The following is a 17,822-nucleotide window of genomic DNA, read 5'->3' on the forward strand; positions in this document are numbered from 1 at the left end:
TCAACGGGCTGTGACCTTTTCAGTCGTGTTTGTTTACGGCAAGTGAGTTCCGTAAACAATGGCTTATTGTTTGTGTGAGTGTGTGTGAGTATCTGTGGCAGTGCGTGAAAATGTGAGTGTCTGTGTCTGTGTGTCAGTATCTGTGTCTGTGTGTGAGTATCTGTGTCTGTGTGTCAGTATCTGTGTGTCAGTGTCTGTGTCTGTGTGTGAGAATGTGAGTATCTGTGTCTGTGTGTGAGTATCTGTGTCTGTGTGTCAGTGTCTGTGTGTGTGAGAATGTGAGTATCTGTGTCTGTGTGTGAGTATCTGTGTCTGTGTGTGAGTATCTGTGTCTGTGTGTCAGTGTCTGTGTGTGAGAATGTGAGTATCTGTGTCTGTGTGTGAGTATCTGTGTATGTGTGTCAGTGTCTGTGTCTGTGTGTGAGAATCTGTGTCTGTGTGTGAGTATCTGTGTCTGTGTGTCAGTGTCTGTGTGTGAGAATCTGTGTCTGTGTGTGAGTGTCTGTGTGTCAGTGTCTGTGTCTGTGTGTGAGAATCTGTGTCTGTGTGTGAGTATCTGTGTCTGTGTGTGAGTATCTGTCTGTGTGTCAGTGTCTGTGTCTGTGTGTGAGAATCTGTGTCTGTGTGTGAGTAGTTTCGTAGTTTCGTGGTAATTAATTGAAGATGAAATATGTAACAACTAAGCTTGTGCCGGAGGCCCCGGGGGGCCAGGCGTCTATGACGTCTCCTGGCCAAACCCCAATTGGCGGAGCCAGGAGATTGAATACCTACCCTCGGGGCTACTCCAGAAACAACGAAAAGCCACTACGGTTGGCCACGTGGAATGTTCGAACGCTCACTGCAGAGGAGAGGCTGCCATTCCTCTGTCGGGAGCTGGACCGGTACCGCCTGGATCTATGCGGCATTCAGGAGGTCCGGTGGACCGGCTCTGGCTCCTGCCACCATGAGGGGTGGACAGTCCTCTACTCGGGGCAGCAGACTGCCAAACAACAGGGTGTGGGTCTTCTTTTGAACAAAAGAATGAAGGGGGCGTGGGAGCGTGGCGGTGAGGTGTGGGAAGCTGTAAGCCCCAGGCTACTTTGGGCTCGCCTTCCCATCAACCGGAGGCGAGGAATGGTGGTCGTGGTTACTTATGCCCCCACCGAAGATGAACATCCGTGGAGGGATGCAGGCAAAGCCGATGAGTCAGATGCCTTCTATGACCTCCTGTCACAGGTGCTGGCTAAAGTGGCCCCTCGGGATAGAGTCATCATGTTGGGTGACTTCAATGCCCGAGTTGGTCATGATACTGGCACCTGGTCTGGAGTGATTGGAGGGCATGGGCCAGATCAGCTCAATAACAACGGTAGGAGGCTGCTAGATTTTTGTGCAGCCCATGGGCTTGTAATTACCAACACGCTGTTCCGGCATCGGCGCATCCACACAACATCATGGATGCATGCCGGGTCCAAGCAAGAACATCTGCTGGACTACATAGTGACGGACCAGCGAATGCGAGCCCATGTCCTTGACACCAGGACCTACCGTGGAGCTGATCTGCCCTCTGACCATCGACTAGTCATCTGTAAGATGCGCCTGCCATTCTTCCACTCCGGTGGTGGGTGTACACCCAGGACCCCATTCCAACCTAAAGTGGCCTGGTCTCAGTTATCTGATGAAAGTTGCAAGCGAGAATTTCATCATCGCTTGCGGCTGGGATTGGCATCGTCCCCGACTCCTCCTGATGTCGAGGGTAAATGGGCGAGGTTTAGGACTGTGACTCATGCAGCTGCAATGGCTGCTTTGGGTACGCGGTCCAGACCTCCCCAGACACCCTGGATGACAGAGGAGTTGTTCACGATGGTTGAGAAAAAGCGACAGGCCCACTGTCATCGGCTACAGAATCCCACGTCAGAGAATGAGGAGGCTTACCGCAGCCTTCGCTCGGAGGTTCGGAGAGCCGTGAGGCGCTGCAAGGATGGGTGGTGGTCGCGGGTTGCTGAGGAGATGGAGTCTGCCTCAGTGGCCCGTGATCACAAATCTCTATTTAACTCCATCAAAAAAGTAACCTGCAGCGCCACACCTATTACCATCATTAGGGGAAAAAACGGTGATCCAATTTCCGACCCCCAGGAACAGGTTCGCAGATTTGCTGAGCATTTCTGTGAGGTCCTGGGGGAGGGAAAATCCCTCAGCCAGGAAAACATCGTGGCACAAAGTGAGGATGACCCTGCTGAGGCTGCGGTGCCTCAAATATTGGATGAAGTCACCCCCTGTGAGTGGCTGGCTGAGGTGCCATCTGCTGAGGAAGTATTGAAGGCGATCCGGAGTCTGAGACCAGGAAAGGCAGCGGGCAGAGATGATCTCCCAAGCGAAATGCTGAGGGAGGGTGGCGTTTGTGCACAGACTGCCCTATATGACATCATAACAACAGTCTGGACCACTGGACGGGTTCCGCAGGATTGAAAGGATGCCCTGGTGGTCCCCCTTTTTAAGAAGGGGGACCGCACAGACTGTAACAACTACAGGGGCATCTCACTCCTCAGTGTGCCGGGAAAGGTCCTGGCAAGGATTATTCAGCATCGCCTTGCCAGGCACGCTGAGGAGAGGCTTGCGGAGCCCCAATGCGGTTTCAGGAAAGGGCGGTCCTGCACAGATGCCATATTTTCTGTCCGTCTGCTACAGCAGAGGTGTAGGGAATTCCAACAAGACCTACATCTCTGCTTTATTGACCTGGTCAAGGCCTATGATACCATCAGTAGGCCTGGGCTCTGGGTCGTTCTTCGTGCTTTTGGAGTACCTGACCCTCTGCTCACGATCATTAAGGACCTTCATGATGGTGAGCGGGCCCGGGTAAAACTACGTGGCCGGGAGTCAGAGCCATTCCCTATACACCTTGGGGTGCGACAGGGATGTCCTCTGGCTCCCACATTATTTAACATCTATTTTGACCACGTAGTTCGTGAAGCCTTCAATAGCTGTACCGGGGGAATCTCAATATGGTACAGATATAATGGGAGGCTAATCGATGCCCGGGTGCGGTCAAGGGATGGCTCCCTATTGCTCAACCACGTTATGTATGCTGATGACTTGGTAATAGCTGCTCAGTCAGAGGAGGAGTTGGAGACGCTGCTGCTGAGACTGGAGCGTGCCACTAAGAGGTGGGGCCTTACCATCAGCCCCACCAAAACTAAGCACCTGCCTGGGTATTTTGTACCATCGGACACTCCACCCCCACAACTCCCAATCGGTGATGGGGCAGTTGTGGAGAGAGTGGAGAGTTTCCCATACCTGGGCAGTGTGCTTATGACTGGCTCCAGTTTAACAGCAGAGGTCTCACTCCGAATCAGTCGAGCGGCAATATCTTTTCATCGGTTGCGTAACGCTGTGTGGAAGCTACCTGGTCTGTCGCTCCGCACTAAGCTTCAGGTCTTCTCGGCCACGGTCATTCCCTCCCTTCTCTACGCTTGCGAAACGTGGACCCCCCTAATGGAACATCTTCGCCGGTTAGAAACATTTAGGCTGGCCTGCCTACGATCCATCCTGGGTTTAACCAGACTGGATTGTGTGAGGAGCTCACAAATCCTTGAAAGATCTGGGCAGGGTCCCATCGGTGAGCTCCTCCGGCAGGCAAGGCTGCGATGGCTGGGTCATGTAGCCCGCATGCCCAGCCACCGCATGCCGAAACAGCTTTTGTTTGGCCGGATTGAGGGGGCTAAGCGGGCGCGGCACGGGCTAGAGAAGAGACGGAGTGATGTGGTACAGGAGGACGTGGAGCTGAGTGGACTTGCCGATGACTGGTACCAGCGGTGTCAAGATCGGCCTCTGTGGAGGAGGCTCGTGAAGGATGCTACTGGGCAGTTGGAGGCAGTCGCCCTCCAACAACAACGGAGGGCGGAGGAGCGACGCTCACAACAGCGAGCGGAGCGCCGGGTGCCTAAAGCACAGCAGGTTGGCACAGTAGGGGGCACAGGTGGTGCATCAGCCAGTCATCTCAGTCAGTCGACCCGTGGCACCTGGGTCTGCCCCGTGACCTCCTGTCAGCGGGCGTTCGACACTTCACGTGGCCTCAGGGTGCACATAGCCTGGCACAAGCGTCGTGGTGACGTCACCGCCACTTAGTGGCGAATGGCGGTTGTTGTTGTTGTTGTGTGTGAGTATCTGTGTCTGTGTGTGAGAATCTGTGTCTGTGTGTGAGTATCTGTGTCTGTGTGTCAGTATCTGTGTCTGTGTGTGAGTGTCTGTGTCTGTGTGTGAGTATCTGTGTGTGAGTATCCGTGTCTGTGTGTCAGTGTCTGTGTCTGTGTGTGAGAATCTGTGTCTGTGTGTGAGAATGTATCTGTGTCTGTGTGTCAGTATCTGTGTCTGTGTGTCAGTGTCTGTGTGTGAGTATCTGTGTCTGTGTGTGAGTATGTGTCTGTGTGTGAGTATCTGTGTCTGTGTGTGAGTATCTGTGTCTGTGTGTCAGTATCCGTGTCTGTGTGTCAGTATCCGTGTCTGTGTGTCAGTATCTGTGTCTGTGTGTCAGTATCCGTGTCTGTGTGTCAGTATCTGTGTCTGTGTGTGAGAATGTGAGTGTGTGAGAATCCCTGTCTGTGTGTGAGTATCTGTGTGTGAGAGCGAATGTGTGTCTGTGTGTGTATCTGTGTCTGTGTGTGAGTATCTGTGTGTGTGTGTGTGAGAATCTGTGTCTGTGTGTGTATCTGTGTCTGTGTGTGAGTATCTGTGCGTGTGAGAGAGAGTGTGTGTCAGTGTGTGTGGCTGTGTGGGGAGCGGTAGTGTAGGGGTTAGCGCTACGCTGCGCTACGAACCCGGCAACCCGGATTCGATTCTCGCTCACGGCCAACACCGGTGACGATTATCTCTGAACCGGTCCTGGGGCCTTCCCCGAGATCGACTTAACCCCACTTGGTAGAGCGACAGTGACACCCAGACCAGGGGCTCGAACTCAGGTTCACAGTGACCACTGGCTCTTATAATGGCCATTGTGTGCCCCTTGGTATAGCGAGACCACGTGGTGCGTCAAGTGCCACGTGGCGTAGCACGTGCTGATTAATTGTGTTCGGTTATTTGTTGCTGGTGGTGACTTTGTGTGTCTCGTATCGAAATCGGCTCCAGTGCTGTTGCTGCTGGCAGCAATGAAAGTGGTTTTAAAGTAAACAAAAAGTTGATCTCTGTCTCTCTCTCTCTGCCTCTCTCTCGGGAAGTTCATAATTTTGCTGCTTATAAATGTCCACGTGATGACGATAAACCGCCACTTCATTGAGCCGTCATTTCTGAAAAAGAAACTACGTAACTATACTTATTGTTTTTTTCGGTAAAGTCACGTATATAGAAATAAAATAAAATTAAACTAAATCAAAATAAATCACGACGTTTCAAACGAAACACAAACGATCATCATCATCTGTTCACTCTGTCTATGCTGGTTTGTTCAGCCCAGAAGATGAACACGAAATTTAGCAGTCTTTTGAAATACGTGGCCAAGCAGGTTAGTGTGTAAGTGTATTGTTGGCCGACTGGTTTTGCATCACGTTATGTTCCTAAGGTTTGTTGAGTTTTCGTCTCTATTGAACCGGACCTGGATCTTGTGTTTGTTTAGAAGTTTGGAAATATTTTTGGTAACGCCTGCTATGTATGGTAACAAACACAAGATCCAGGTCCGGTTCAATACAGTACACAAAATCCGTGATCTGATCCCATCCGTAAAGGATGCCATTCCTGACTGAGTTGTACCTGCGGTGACTGCTATATCGAGGAGACGAAACGACATGTTTCTGACCGAATTCGCGAGCACAAATCAGATTTGAAACACGGCAGAACGAATTCTTCGGCCGTGGCTGATCATTGTTTCAACACAGTGGGTTCTCATGACATTGTTTTCTCCGATGCCAAAGTACTCTGCAAACCTCCCGGATACTACCAAATAATTTGTCCATGAAGCCATCCAGATATACAAACATAGACGCAACTTCAAACCGAGAGGATGGTTTTAAATTGAGCAATCATTGGAAAGATGGCATCAACCAAGTCAACCTTTAGCTGCCTTATAATTGTACAGCCACTTCCATTTCTTCCCCCTTAACCTGTATATATAATATCGGGTATCTTAGAGCTCTCTTCACTTGATGCAGCTATTCTGCTGTGACTGTTCCACCTGAAGATGGAAGCTTGTGTTGCCTCCGAAACGTCGTGATTTAATTTAATTGTTTTCATTTATTTTATTTTACCTACGTGACTTTACCGGGGAAAAAAAACAAAGCGTATAGTATGGGTTTCTCTCCTGGATCTGCAACGTCTTCCTCACTCTCTGACTTGCTGCTCTCTTCTAAAGACGGCTGCTCTCTCTCTCCGAAGGAGTGGGTACGGGGAGCTCATGGCAGTGTGGCACCGGGGTGATGGATGAAGGAAGGTCCGGATACGTGATAGCAGGTGCATTCTTGCCAGTCCGACGTTTGGAAGGGTCCACCATGCAGAAGTAGCAGTTGCTTGAGTGGTGGTCAGTGGGTTCCCGACAAATTCTTGGGATAGTGAACTTCATGGCTCTCTTTTCAACCTCTATACATCCTACAAAAATGCATTTATTTCACCCATGACTAATGTGTAAGAGAATCTCATAACATTTTTCATATATGATATATATTTTTTTCAATAACATTGAAAATTTTAGAACATTAAAAAAAATGTTAAATAACTTTTAAAATGTTAACAAATTTTAAAACATAAAATTCCAAGCAACAATTGTCCATCTTACCTTCCAGAGTCTTTTTTGCATTGCTCGCAGGTGAAATGAGGTGCCCAGGGTTTGTCTTTATCCCCGACAGGCATGCCGAAATATGCCTTGTAGGCCTCACACATCATAGCATATACTCCCACAGAGTACTTTCTCGCTCTTGTCTTGATAAATTGGCCGCAGACATAGCAAAATGTGCCTGACAGATGCTTGCAGCCTCTTGATGCCATCTCAGAAAAATGCAGATATGTAGCCACTTAGGCAGCTGCAACTAAACTGAACTGAATTTTGATTTAAAGCTTTCGTGACCGCAGGGATTCATATTCTTGGTTCTTTCAGTAAAGTCACGTACAAGGGAAACAGTAAAATAAAAATATATATAAAACAATAAAATTCTCACGACGTTTCGACTGCAACACAAGCAATCGTCATCAGGTCTGAAAACCACAACAACAAAATTGTATTGTTTCCCTTCTACGTGACTTTACCGAAAGAACCAAGAATAAAAACGGAACTGGTGGGCTTAAGGCCCCTGTATTTATACTACTATTTATATTAACGGAAAGTTTAGAATGTTCTCGAAGTTACTCCAAGTTTACTTGGCACTGAATCTATCTGGAATGTTCTGGAAAATAAGTACATTTCAAAATATCACTGTCCTGGTCACGAAAGCAAAGTTTGTGGGGAATAATATCCATTTTCTGTACTTTTGAGGCATAACCAATTATAAAATAACACTTCCTACCCAGGAACAAGAGTAACTTTTGTTACAGTGTGATGGCCGTGGTCACGATCAAGGAGCCACCTCATGTCTCTTTCCACCCCCCCCCCCCCCCCCGTGGTTCACTTTGGCCGTGTCAGAGTCACCGAGGTAACCCCTCGGAGATTGTTGTTGATGTTGACAATACACATCTTGATGTTGCTTTTGATGACGATGATGTTGTTGTTGATGTTGTTGATGTTGACAATACACATCTTGATGTTGCTTTTGATGATGATGATGTTGTTGATGTTGATGTTGTCGATGTTGTTGATGTTGACAATACACATCTTGATGTTACTTCTGATGCTGATGATGTTGTTGATGTTGTCGATGTTGTTGATATTGACAATACGCATCTTGATGTTGCTTTTGATGATGATGTTGATGTTGTCGATGTTGTCGATGTTGTTGATGTTGACAATACCCATCTTGATGTTGATTTTGATGATGATGATGATGTTGTTGTTGTTGATGTTGTCAATGTTGTTGATGTTGACAATGCCCATCTTGATGTTGCTTTTGATGCTGATGATGATGATGTTGTTGATGTCGTCAATGTTGTTGATGTTGACAATACACATCTTGATGTTGCTTTTGATGATGATGATGATGTTGTTGATGTTGTCGATGTTGTTGATGTTGTTGTTGTCAGTGTTGTCGGGCTGTGCGTAGGCGGGCAGCTTGGGGCCTCGCGAGTGGTAACGCGTGAGAGGTAACGTGTCTCGTGTTGTTCATTGCAGAGCTGTGGCAAGGAGGAGACACTGCTGAGACACGTGACCTCTTCCATCATCACCACCATCATCACCACCACCACGACCATCATCATCATCATCACTACCGTCAGCATCACCACCACCACTGCCACAAGCACCATCGCCACAATCATCATCGTCATTGACACCGCTACCACCATCACCAGCATCACCGCCACTACCACCATCACCAGCATCACCACCACTACCACCATCAGCGCTGACCCTTGTCACCACAATGGAGATTTCCGTGCGGCCCGTGATGTTTGCCGCTCTTCACCTCGTGGCTTGTGCAAACGGTGAGTCATCATCATCATCGTCGTCATCATCGTCGTCATCGTCGTCATCATCGTCATCGTCGTCGTCATCATCGTCGTCATCGTCATCATCATCATCGTCATCGTCGTCATCGTCGTCGTCATCGTCGTCGTCATCGTCGTCATCGTCATCATCATTGTCGTCATCGTCGTCATCGTCGTCGTCATCGTCGTCGTCATCGTCGTCATCGTCATCATCGTCGTCATCGTCGTCATCGTCGTAGTCATCGTCGTAGTCATCGTCGTCGTCATCGTCAGCATGGCCACGGATGACAATCTCAACTAAGTCGTTTATCACGTGGAAATTGTCGTCATCATCATCACGATCCATGGACAGACAGCCCGCAGTGGGCGTGTCCACTGCACGTTTCGTCATTTGTGGTTTTCACTTTCCTCTCTGTCTTGTGCCAATATGCTCAAGTAATGGCCACATCATAGCAGTGTAGTGTATAGTGTAGTGTATAGTGTAGTGTATAGTGTAGTGTATAGTGTAGTGTATAGTGTAGTGTATAGTAGTGTATAGTGTAGTGTATAGTGTAGTGTATAGTAGTGTATAGTGTAGTGTATAGTGTAGTGTATAGTGTAGTGTATAGTGTAGTGTATAGTAGTGTATAGTGTAGTGTATAGTAGTGTATAGTGTAGTGTATAGTGTAGTGTATAGTAGTGTATAGTGTAGTGTATAGTGTAGTGTATAGTGTAGTGTATAGTGTAGTGTATAGTGTATAATGTAGTGTATAGTGTATAGTGTAGTGTATAGTGTATAGTGTAGTGTATAGTGTAGTGTATAGTGTAGTGTATAGTGTAGTGTATAGTGTAGTGTATAGTGTAGTGTATAGTGTATAGTGTAGTGTATAGTAGTGTATAGTGTAGTGTATAGTAGTGTATAGTGTAGTGTATAATGTAGTGTATAGTGTAGTGTATAGTAGTGTATAGTGTAGTGTATAGTAGTGTATAGTGTAGTGTATAGTAGTGTATAGTGTAGTGTATAGTGTAGTGTATAGTGTAGTGTATAGTGTAGTGTATAGTAGTGTATAGTGTATAGTGTAGTGTATAGTGTATAGTGTAGTGTATAGTGTAGTGTATAGTGTAGTGTATAGTGTATAGTGTAGTGTATAGTAGTGTATAGTGTAGTGTATAATGTAGTGTATAGTGTAGTGTATAGTAGTGTATAGTGTAGTGTATAGTAGTGTATAGTGTAGTGTATAGTAGTGTATAGTAGTGTATAGTGTAGTACATAGTAGTGTATAGTAGTGTATAGTGTAATGTATAGTGAAGTATATAGTGTATATTAGTGTATAGTAGTGTATAGTAGTGTATAGTGTAGTACATAGTAGTGTATAGTAGTGTATAGTGTAGTGTATAGTGAAGTATATAGTGTAGTGTATAGTAGTGTATAGTGTAGTACATAGTAGTGTATAGTAGTGTATAGTGTAGTGTATAGTGAAGTATATAGTGCAAGAGCATCATCATCACGATCCATGGGCAGACAGCCCGTAGTAGGTGTCCCACTTTACATTTCGTCGTTTGTTGTTTCCACTTTTCTCTCTGTCTCGTGGTGCCAATCGGCTCAAGTAGTAGCCACATCTCTCGGGGACCAATCCCACGTGATGATGATGTCATCGTCGTCAACCCATCATTCTCTCTTAGGTTCTTCCTCTCTTTCCCGAACAACAACAACAAACAACAACAACAACAAACAACAACAACAAACAAACAACACTCTTCTTGGCTCTTTCGGTAAAGTCACGTAGAATGGAGATAAAATAATAAAAATAAAATATAATAAAGTAAAATAAAAATTCTCACGACGTTTCGGCCACAACACAAGTAGCCTTCTTCAGATGAAGAAACAGGACTGTCCAGAAGACAGCGCTGTCACGTTTACCCCCCCCCCCCCCCACCAAACCCACGTCAAATTCTGGCTGTCCAACTGATGATGCTTGTTGCTGTAGGTGGTTGTTGTCATTACCGGCGGAACGTCACGGCTACTCGAATTGCAAATGCTGTAGTGGGTTTTACTCTCCAACACACGACCGGTGTGTGCCCCACTAGTAACGAATTGGCCACGGTTTTGTGAATGTCACACAACCTTTGCTTAATTGGCTGTCGGGTGGTGGTGGTGGTGGTGGTGGCAGGTTTAACGACACATTTATATCCAGGCGACCTAACCCAAAAATAAATCTCTATCATGGCCCAGTGTGTCTCATCGGCAGCTTTCGGCGCGGTACGAGTTGTAGAGACGCCGAGAGGCGCTCTCCTCCACGGCAATCCCCTCGTTTAATGTGGTAGTCTTAGTAGTTATAGTCGTAGTAGTCGTAGTTGTAGTTAGTAGTAGGTAGTAGTCGTAGTAGTCATAGTAGTAGTCGTAGTTGTAGTAGTCATAGTTAGTAGTAGTCGTAGTAGACGTCATAGTAGTAGTAGTCATAGTTGTAGTCGCAGTAGTGGTCATAGTAGTAGTCGTAGTTAGTAGTAGTCGTCGTTGTAGTAGTGATAGTTGTAGTCACAGTAGTAGTAGTCGTAGTAATAGTAGTCGTCGTTGTAGTCGTCGTTGTAGTAGTAGTTGTAGTAGTCGTTGTAGTAGTAGTCATAGTAGGAGTCGTCGTAGTCATAGTAGTAGTTGTTGTAGTAGTCGTAGTAGTCGCAGTACTCGTAGTAGTAGTCATAGTAGTAGTAGTAGTCGTTGTAGTAGTCGTAGTAGTCGCAGTACTCGTAGTAGTAGTCATAGTAGTCGTCAAAAGTGCCGCTGTTAAGCGTAAGAATGACGCCCCGCACCGAATCGCTTCGCGCCGAAGTCCATCCCGTGGCGGGACACAAAGGAACTGAAACGAAGGTACGCCACTGCGCACCGTACCGTTCCGCGTACTCTATCACTGTACCGCTCAAGAAAGTAGTTCGTCGTCGTCGACCACTTGGAAACTGCGTGGTAACGGTGCGCGCGTTTTGCGTTACAACTGCGACTTCCACGTTATTATATTACGTTTTTCCATGTTACAACTGTGTGCATTCCACGTTGTAACGGTATGCATTTCACGTCATGACTGTGCGCATTCCATGTTATGACCGTGTGCGTTGCGCATTATAACCGCGTGTGCTTCGCGTTATAACTGCGAGTTTCGCGTTGCAATGGTGCGTTTTCCCACGTGCAGCGTCAATGATTCGGAGACGAGGTTCGTGGGAGGCACCTTCCTTATTGTAACATTCACGGTCTGCTCTAACACTCTCGACAGCCGCTTAGCCTGTACACAACACGGGCCGCCTAACGCCGACGGCGTTGGCTGAGGCAGCCAGCAACCGTCTGGCAGCGCAATGTGCAGCGAAGACGGCGACGAGTTCCAATCCCAGAACCGGCAGCCCCGAGCTCCCCGCTCTCGGCTCCTTTTATGCTCCCGCCCTGGCCGCGCCTCCCTTCCCGAACCCGCTAGCGGGGTCCCAGGTGCCTCCGAGTAGAGTCCTCCGTGACCCTTGCTCTAGCTCCTCCGCCCTGCCAACACAACCGCGCTCACGCTCACCGGCGTGCGTGCTCCGTCCACCAGCCGGCGCCATTACACTACGCATGCTGTAACTGTGCGCATTTCGCGTCATGGAGGTGCGCGTTCCCGTGTCGTAACTGCGCACGTCCCGGGCTATAACGGCGTTCCGCGCTATAAAAGGTGTTGCCTTGTGGTTGGCAGTGCGAACACCGCGCGTTAAGCGAGGACTTTCACGTGCACGGGTGACCTCACGGGTAGCTTCACCTGTAGAGGTGATAGTCAACTATCCGGGCAGACCTCACTTAGCGCTCAAGATGCGCTGATCCTGATCGTGATCCTGGAGGAGGGAGCGCGAATTGAGTCCGCGTTAAAATAAAAGGGGCCATTATACCATCGTATAGACAGTGCTACAGTGCTCTTGTTGTTGTTCTTGTTGTTGTTGTTGTTGTAATGTCCCGGTGATGTTTGCAATCCAGAGGTGGCAACTCCAGCATCGACTGGTGCAGTTGCACCGCCTGCGTACTCGTCAGCTAATGCCACTGCCACCCCTTCTCTCCCCCCCCCTCTCTCCTCTCTCCCCCACCGCCCACGTGACTCCGCCGCGTCTCGTGCCTCTCAGCGTACTTCACGACGCTGCCCCGGGACGTGACCGCGAGCGAGGGTCACGACGTGTTCATGACGTGCGAGTACCGGGCCCGCGCCGCCGCCTCCGGCGGCTCCATCGAGATGCAGTGGTGGCACCTCCGCGACGCCGCGGGCCCGGCGGGGGGGCCCGGGGGAGGCGGTGGGGGGGGGCCCCCCCCCCGCGGTGCCCACACGCCCACTCGCCTGCAGGTTGCGCCTTCGCCCGCTGGCTCACCTGCACGCTCACCTGCACATTCGCACGCACGTTAGCTCACCTGCACGCTCACCTGCACGTTAGCTCACCTGCACGCTCACCTGCACGCTCACCTGCACGTTAGCTCACCTGCACGCTCACCTGCACGCTCGCACGCACGTTAGCTCACCTGCACATTAGCTCACCTGCACGTTAGCTCACCTGCACGTTAGCTCACCTGCACGCTCACCTGCACGCTCACCTGCACATTAGCTCACCTGCACGTTAGCTCACCTGCACGCTCACCTGCATGCTCACCTGCACGTTAGCTCACCTGCACGCTCGCACGCACGTTAGCTCACCTGCACGCTCACCTGCACGTTAGCTCACCTGCACGCTCACCTGCATGCTCACCTGCACGTTAGCTCACCTGCATGCTCACCTGCACGCTCACATGCACGCTCACATGTTCGCCCGCCCACGAGCTCACCTGCACGCTCGCATGCACGCTCACACCTCCTCTCACCGCCTTTCGCTCCGAATCGACGGAGTTCGTCCCGGGCCGCGCGGCGGTGTTGCCGGCCTCCAGGGAGGAGGCGGTAGTAGGCGGCGGCGGCGAGGTTCGCCCGCGCGCGCGCCGTTTGCCTTTCCTGCGGCGTACAGCGCGCGCCGCAGCGGTGACCGGGGCGGCCCGTCGGTTCCGAGCCGCGAGCGGCCGGCGTCGCGTCGGGCGTCGAGTGAATGTGAGAGTGCAAACCGCCCGCTGTCTGACTCGGCATCTCTCGTTTGTCTTTGTCGGGTTTTGTTCACCTCCGGATGTCGAAAAACATGTGGAGGCTACCAAAATCAGCGTAAGTTCGCCTGTGCCTGCCCGTCTTGAGTCTCTGGGGTTTTAGCGGTGCAAACCACGTAAGCCGCGTGTATGCACTGCCGGATGATCCTAGCAGCACAAGTAGCTACAAATGCTAGGGGCCCCCGCAATTTCAAGGGCCCCCGTGCTAAATTATTTCAAGCTATCAAACTCCGGTTCGGTGATTCTGCACTTGCTCTATCACTATAGTACTATACCGCCTTTGACTGTTGTGAAGAACGACCGGGTGTTTAAGGTTAGCGATCTGTCGTATTATCTGGCCATATAGCGAATGAAAAAATACAAGTACTATTACTATGCAAGGTAAACATTTATGTGTTTTAATATTTTTATTTTATTTAGGGTCCCTTTATAACATCCTGCTACAGGCCCCCCACTAGCTTAGTCCGGCACTGTGTGTTTGATGCGTGCTGGGACTTCTTTCGCACCGTGCGTAGCCGCCAACCCGTGCCAATCGAAGGTCCTGGTGGTGGTGGTGGTGATGGTGGTGGTGATGGTGGTGATGATGGTGGTGATGGTGGTGGTGATGGTGATGATGGTGATGGTGGTGATGGTGGTGATGGTAATGGTGGTGATGATGATGATGGTGGTGATGATGGTGATGGTGGTGGTGATGATGGTGGTAATGGTGGTGATGATGATGGTGGTGATGATGCATCGATTCCAATATTGCTACGAGGGTGATTGCGAGTGACAGTAGCAGCTTGCTGCAGCTTTGTTCCCGTGTCTCCCTGTCTCCCCGTGTCTCCCTGTTTCTCCGTGTCTCCCAGTGTCTCCCTGTGTCTCCCCGTGTCTCTCTGTCTCCCCGTGTCTCCCAGTGTCTCCCTATGTCTCCCCGTGTCTCCCTGTCTCCCCAGTGTCTCCCTATGTCTCCCCAGTGTCTCCCTGTCTCCCAGTGTCTCCCTATGTCTCCCCGTGTCTCCCTGTCTCTCCGTGTCTCCCAGTGTCTCCCTGTGTCTCCCAGTGTCTCTCTGTCTCCCCGTGTCTCCCAGTGTCTCCCTATGTCTCCCCGTGTCTCTCTGTCTCCCCGTGTCTCCCTATGTCTCCCCAGTGTCTCCCTATGTCTCCCCAGTGTCTCTCTGTCTCCCCGTGTCTCTCTGTCTCCCCCGTGTCTCCCTATGTCTCCCCGTGTCTCCCTATGTCTCCCCGTGTCTCTCTGTCTCCCCGTGTCTCCCTATGTCTCTCCGTGTCTCCCTATATCTCCCCAGTGTCTTTCTGTCTCCCCAGTGTCTCTCTGTCTCCCCCGTGTCTCCCTATGTCTCCCCAGTGTCTCCCTGTGTCTCCCTGTGTCTCTCTGTCTCCCCGTGTCTCCCTATGTCTCCCCGTGTCTCCCTATGTCTCCGCGTGTCTCCCTATGTCTCCCCGTGTCTCCCTATGTCTCTCCGTGTCTCTCTGTCTCCCCGTGTCTCCCTATGTCTCCCCAGTGTCTCCCTGTCTCCCCGTGTCTCTCTGTCTCCCCGTGTCTCCCTATATCTCCCCAGTGTCTCTCTGTCTCCCCGTGTCTCTCTGTCTCCCCGTGTCTCCCTATGTCTCCCCAGTGTCTCCCTGTCTCCCCGTGTCTCTCTGTCTCCCCGTGTCTCCCTATGTCTCCCCGTGTCTCCCTATGTCTCCCCGTGTCTCCCTATGTCTCCCCGTGTCTCCCTGTCTCCCTGTGTCTCCCTATGTCTCCCCCGTGTCTCCCTATGTCTCCCCAGTGTCTCTCTGTCTCCCCGTGTCTCTCTGTCTCCCCCGTGTCTCCCTATGTCTCCCCGTGTCTCCCTATGTCTCCCCGTGTCTCCCTATATCTCCCCAGTGTCTCTCTGTCTCCCCCGTGTCTCCCTATGTCTCCCCGTGTCTCCCTATGTCTCCCCGTGTCTCCCTATGTCTCCCCAGTGTCTCTCTGTCTCCCCCGTGTCTCCCTATGTCTCCCCGTGTCTCCCTATGTCTCCCCAGTGTCTCCCTATGTCTCCCCGTGTCTCCCTATGTCTCCCCAGTGTCTCTCTGTCTCCCCCGTGTCTCCCTATGTCTCCCCAGTGTCTCCCTGTCTCCCCGTGTCTCCCTATGTCTCCCCAGTGTCTCCCTATGTCTCCCCGTGTCCCCCTATGTCTCCCCGTGTCTCCCTATGTCTCCCCAGTGTCTCTCTGTCTCCCCCGTGTCTCCCTATGTCTCCCCGTGTCTCCCTATGTCTCCCCAGTGTCTCTCTGTCTCCCCCGTGTCTCCCTATGTCTCCCCAGTGTCCCCCTGTCTCCCCCGTGTCTCCCTGTCTCCCCCGTGTCTTCCTATATCTCCCCCGTGTCTCTCTATGTCTCTCTACCGTGTCTCCCCGGTACACGATGCGAGTGATTGGTTGCGACATTAGTAGCCTGCTGCAGCTTTGTCCCCGTGTCTCCCTGTGTCCCCATCCTGTCTCCGTGTGTCCCCCCGTGTCCCCCCGTGTAGACCGTGCGAGTGCTTGGCAGGGACATCAACAACACGCTCCAGCTGTCTCCCCGCGTGTCCCCCCATGTCACCACGTGTCACCCCGTGTGTCTCCCCGTGTCACCACGTGTGTCTCCCCGTGTCACCACGTGTGTCTCCCCGTGTCACCACGTGTGTCTCCCCGTGTGTCTCCCCGTGTCACCACGTGTGTCTCCCCGTGTCACCACGTGTGTTTCCCCGTGTCACCACGTGTGTCTCCCCGTGTCACCACGTGTGTCTCCCCATGTCACCACGTGTCCCCCCATGTCACCACGTGTCACCCCGTGTGTCTCCCCGTGTCACCCCGTGTGTCTCCCCGTGTCACCACGTGTCTCCCCGTGTCACCACGTGTGTCTCCCCGTGTCACCACGTGTGTCTCCCCGTGTCACCACGTGTGTCTCCCCGTGTGTCTCCCCGTGTCACCACGTGTGTCTCCCCGTGTCACCACGTGTGTCTCCCCGTGTCACCACGTGTGTCTCCCCGTGTCACCACGTGTATCTCCCCATGTCACCACGTGTCTGCCCGTGTCTCCCCGTGTCACCACGTGTGTCTCCCCGTGTCACCACGTGTGTTTCCCCGTGTCACCACGTGTGTCTCCCCATGTCACCACGTGTCACCTCGTGTGTCTCCCCGTGTCACCACGTGTGTCTCCCCGTGTCACCACGTGTGTCTCCCCGTGTCACCACGTGTGTCTCCCCATGTCACCACGTGTCACCTCGTGTGTCTCCCCGTGTCACCACGTGTCTCCCCGTGTCACCACGTGTGTCTCCCCGTGTCACCACGTGTGTCTCCCCGTGTCACCACGTGTGTCTCCCCGTGTCACCACGTGTGTCTCCCCGTGTGTCTCCCCGTGTCACCACGTGTGTCTCCCCGTGTCACCACGTGTGTCTCCCCGTGTCACCACGTGTGTCTCCCCGTGTCACCACGTGTATCTCCCCATGTCACCACGTGTCTGCCCGTGTCTCCCCGTGTCACCACGTGTGTCTCCCCGTGTCACCACGTGTGTTTCCCCGTGTCACCACGTGTGTCTCCCCATGTCACCACGTGTCACCTCGTGTGTCTCCCCGTGTCACCACGTGTGTCTCCCCGTGTCACCACGTGTGTCTCCCCGTGTCACCACGTGTGTCTCCCCATGTCACCACGTGTCACCTCGTGTGTCTCCCCGTGTCACCACGTGTGTCTCCCCGTGTCACCACGTGTGTCTCCCCGTGTCACCACGTGTGTCTCCCCGTGTCTCCCCGCGTGTCCCCCCGTGTAGACCGTGCGAGTGCTTGGCAGGGACATCAACAACACGCTCCAGCTGGCCCACGTGACCCCGCGTGACGCGGGCCTCTACGAGTGCCGCGTCAGTGACCGCAGCGGCGTGCGCGCCCAGGAGCACAAAGCGCGCGCCACGCTGCACGTGGGCAGCAGGTCGCAGCCGCGACGCGACTCGCAGGTGTGTGTAGGTGTGTGTGTGTGTGTACACTGTGTGTGTGTAGGTGTGTGTGTGTACATGTGTGTGTGTACACCTGTGTGTGTGTGTACACCTGTGTGTGTGTACACTGTGTGTGTGTGTACACTGTGTGTGTGTACACTGTGTGTGTGTGTGTACACTGTGTGTGTACACTATGTGTGTGTGTACACCTGTGTGTGTGTACATGTGTGTGTGTACACTGTGTGTGTGTGTACACTGTGTGTGTGT

General features: G+C 51.6%; 1 protein-coding gene across 2 annotated transcripts in view; it reads left to right on the top strand.

Annotated features, from left to right (window-relative positions):
• LOC116937557 (V-set and transmembrane domain-containing protein 2B-like) overlaps window positions 1-17,822 on the top strand; it is a 116,909-nt gene that overhangs the window by 85,387 nt on the left and 13,700 nt on the right. Inside the window, exons 4-7 of one of the 2 annotated variants that reach the window (XM_032944692.2) lie at window positions 8,216-8,526; window positions 12,634-12,848; window positions 13,668-13,682; window positions 17,397-17,576. In XM_032944692.2, coding sequence (XP_032800583.1) covers window positions 8,466-8,526; window positions 12,634-12,848; window positions 13,668-13,682; window positions 17,397-17,576 — 471 coding nt within the window. In that variant the 5' untranslated portion in view covers window positions 8,216-8,465. Of the gene's footprint in view, window positions 1-8,215; window positions 8,527-12,633; window positions 12,849-12,885; window positions 13,683-17,396; window positions 17,577-17,822 lie in introns of those variants that run through there. The other variant, XM_032944691.2, reaches the window with a different exon arrangement.

Source organism: Petromyzon marinus, chromosome 63 (assembly GCF_048934315.1).
Source record: "Petromyzon marinus isolate PM22_M1 ecotype Great Lakes invasive population chromosome 63, UKy_Petmar_22M1.pri1.0, whole genome shotgun sequence".
In the NCBI taxonomy this organism is placed as follows: domain Eukaryota; kingdom Metazoa; phylum Chordata; class Hyperoartia; order Petromyzontiformes; family Petromyzontidae; genus Petromyzon; species Petromyzon marinus.